This window comes from Parus major, chromosome 5 (genome assembly GCF_001522545.3).
Source record: "Parus major isolate Abel chromosome 5, Parus_major1.1, whole genome shotgun sequence".
NCBI classification, from domain to species: domain Eukaryota; kingdom Metazoa; phylum Chordata; class Aves; order Passeriformes; family Paridae; genus Parus; species Parus major.
In genome coordinates, this window is record NC_031774.1 from 12,052,821 (window position 1) to 12,054,592 (window position 1,772).

Genomic DNA, 1,772 nt, shown 5'->3' on the forward strand with positions numbered 1-1,772 from the left:
CGAAGCTACAGAGGGTCCGAAGCCAACTACCCTCCCACGGAGAAGGAAATTTTAGCTGCCTATGAAGGAGTTCAAGCCGCCTCAGAAGTGATTGGCACAGAAGCACAACTCCTCCTGGCACCCCGACTACCAGTGCTGGGGTGGATGTTTAAAGAAAAAGTTCCTGCTACCCACCACGCCACTGACGCTACATGAAGCAAGTAGATCGCCCTAATCACGCAGCCCGCCCATATTAGAAACCCAAATCACCCTGAGATTTTGGAGATAATTACAAAGTGGCCAGAAGGTAAAAACTTTGGTCTCACTGATGAAGAGGAGCAGGAACAAGTGACACGAGCTGAAGAAGCTCCACCGTACAACCAACTGCCAGCAGAAGAAACATGCTATGCTCTGTTCACTGATGGTTCCTGTCGCATCGTAAAGATGAACCAGAAGTGGAAAACAACCATATGGAACCCCACACAACAAGTCGCAGAGGCCACTGAAGAAGAAGGTAAATCAAGCCAACTTGTGGAACTCAAAGCTGTTCAACTGGCCCTAGACATTGCTGAAAGAGAGAAGTGGCCAAAGCTCTACCTCTACACTGATTCATGGATGGTAGCCAATGCTCTGTGGGGATGGCTGGAAAGGTGGAAAAAGGCAAACTGGCAACGCAGACGAAAGCCAATCTGGGCTGCTGATGAGTGGAAAGACATCGCCACCAGGGTAGAGAAACTGTCTGTGAGGGTCCGTCATGTAGATGCCCATGTCCCCAAGAGTAGGGCTAATGAAGAGCACCGAAACAATGAGCAGGTGGATCAGGCTGCAAAGATAGAGGTGTCAAAGATAGACTTAGATTGGCAACACAAGGGAGAGTTGTTCCTAGCTCGATGGGCCCATGACGCCTCAGGTCATCAGAGGAAAGATGCCACCTATAAGTGAGCACGAGACCGAGGAGTGGATCTAACCATGGACAGTATTTCCCAGGTTATCCATGACTGTGAGATGTGTGCCACGATCAAGCAGGCCAAGTGGTTGAAGCCCCTCTGGTACGGTAGGCGGTGGTCCAGATACAAGTATGGGGAAGCCTGGCAGATTGACTACATCACACTGCCCCAAACCTGCCAAGGCAAGCGCTACGTGCTCACAATGGTAGAAGCCACCACAGGATAGTTGAAAACCTACCCCGTACCTCATGCCACTGCCCGTAACACCATCCTGAGACTTGAAAAGCAGGTCCTTTGGAGGCATGGCACCCCTGAGAGGATTGAGTCAGACAATGAGACTCATTTCAAGAACAGTCTTATAAACAGCTGGGCTAGGGAACATTGCATTGAGTGAGTGTACCATATCCCCTACCATGCACCCGCTGCTGGAAAAGTTGAATGGTGCAATGGCTTGCTTAAAACCAGCTTGAAGGCACTGGGTGGGGGAACTTTCAAGAACTGAGAGATTAATTTAGCAAAAGCCACATGGTTGGTGAACACCCGAGGTTCCACTAACCGAGCAGGCCCTGCCCAATCTGAGCCCTTTAGAACAACAGATAGAGATAAGGTTCCAGTGGTACATATGAGAGGTATGGTGGGAAAAACTGTTTGGGTTAATTCTGCCTCCAGCAAAGACAGTCCAATCTGTGGGGTTGTCTTTGCTCAAGGACCGGGTTGCATTTGGTGGGTGATGCAAAAAGATGGAGAGACCCGGTGCATACCCCAAGGGGACCTGGTTTTAAGGTGAACTACCCATGACACTGTGCTTGTATCTGTATCTGCATGTACATATGTATATAGTTAAAG

At 49.5% G+C, this 1,772-nt stretch overlaps 1 protein-coding gene across 1 annotated transcript; it reads left to right on the forward strand.

Moving 5' to 3' along the window:
• Positions 1–423: 423 nt before the first annotated feature.
• On the forward strand, positions 424–921 carry LOC107205346 (ribonuclease H-like). The gene has a single exon (XM_015629665.1). It carries the CDS (start codon positions 424–426, stop codon positions 919–921), a length of 498 nt encoding a protein of 165 aa, XP_015485151.1.
• The last annotated feature ends 851 nt before the right edge of the window (positions 922–1,772 follow it).

Bases quoted from the DNA above. Each gene is read 5' to 3' on its own strand.
- LOC107205346 (XM_015629665.1), top strand. From the start codon at position 424: ATGAACCAGAAGTGGAAAACAACCATATGGAACCCCACACAACAAGTC.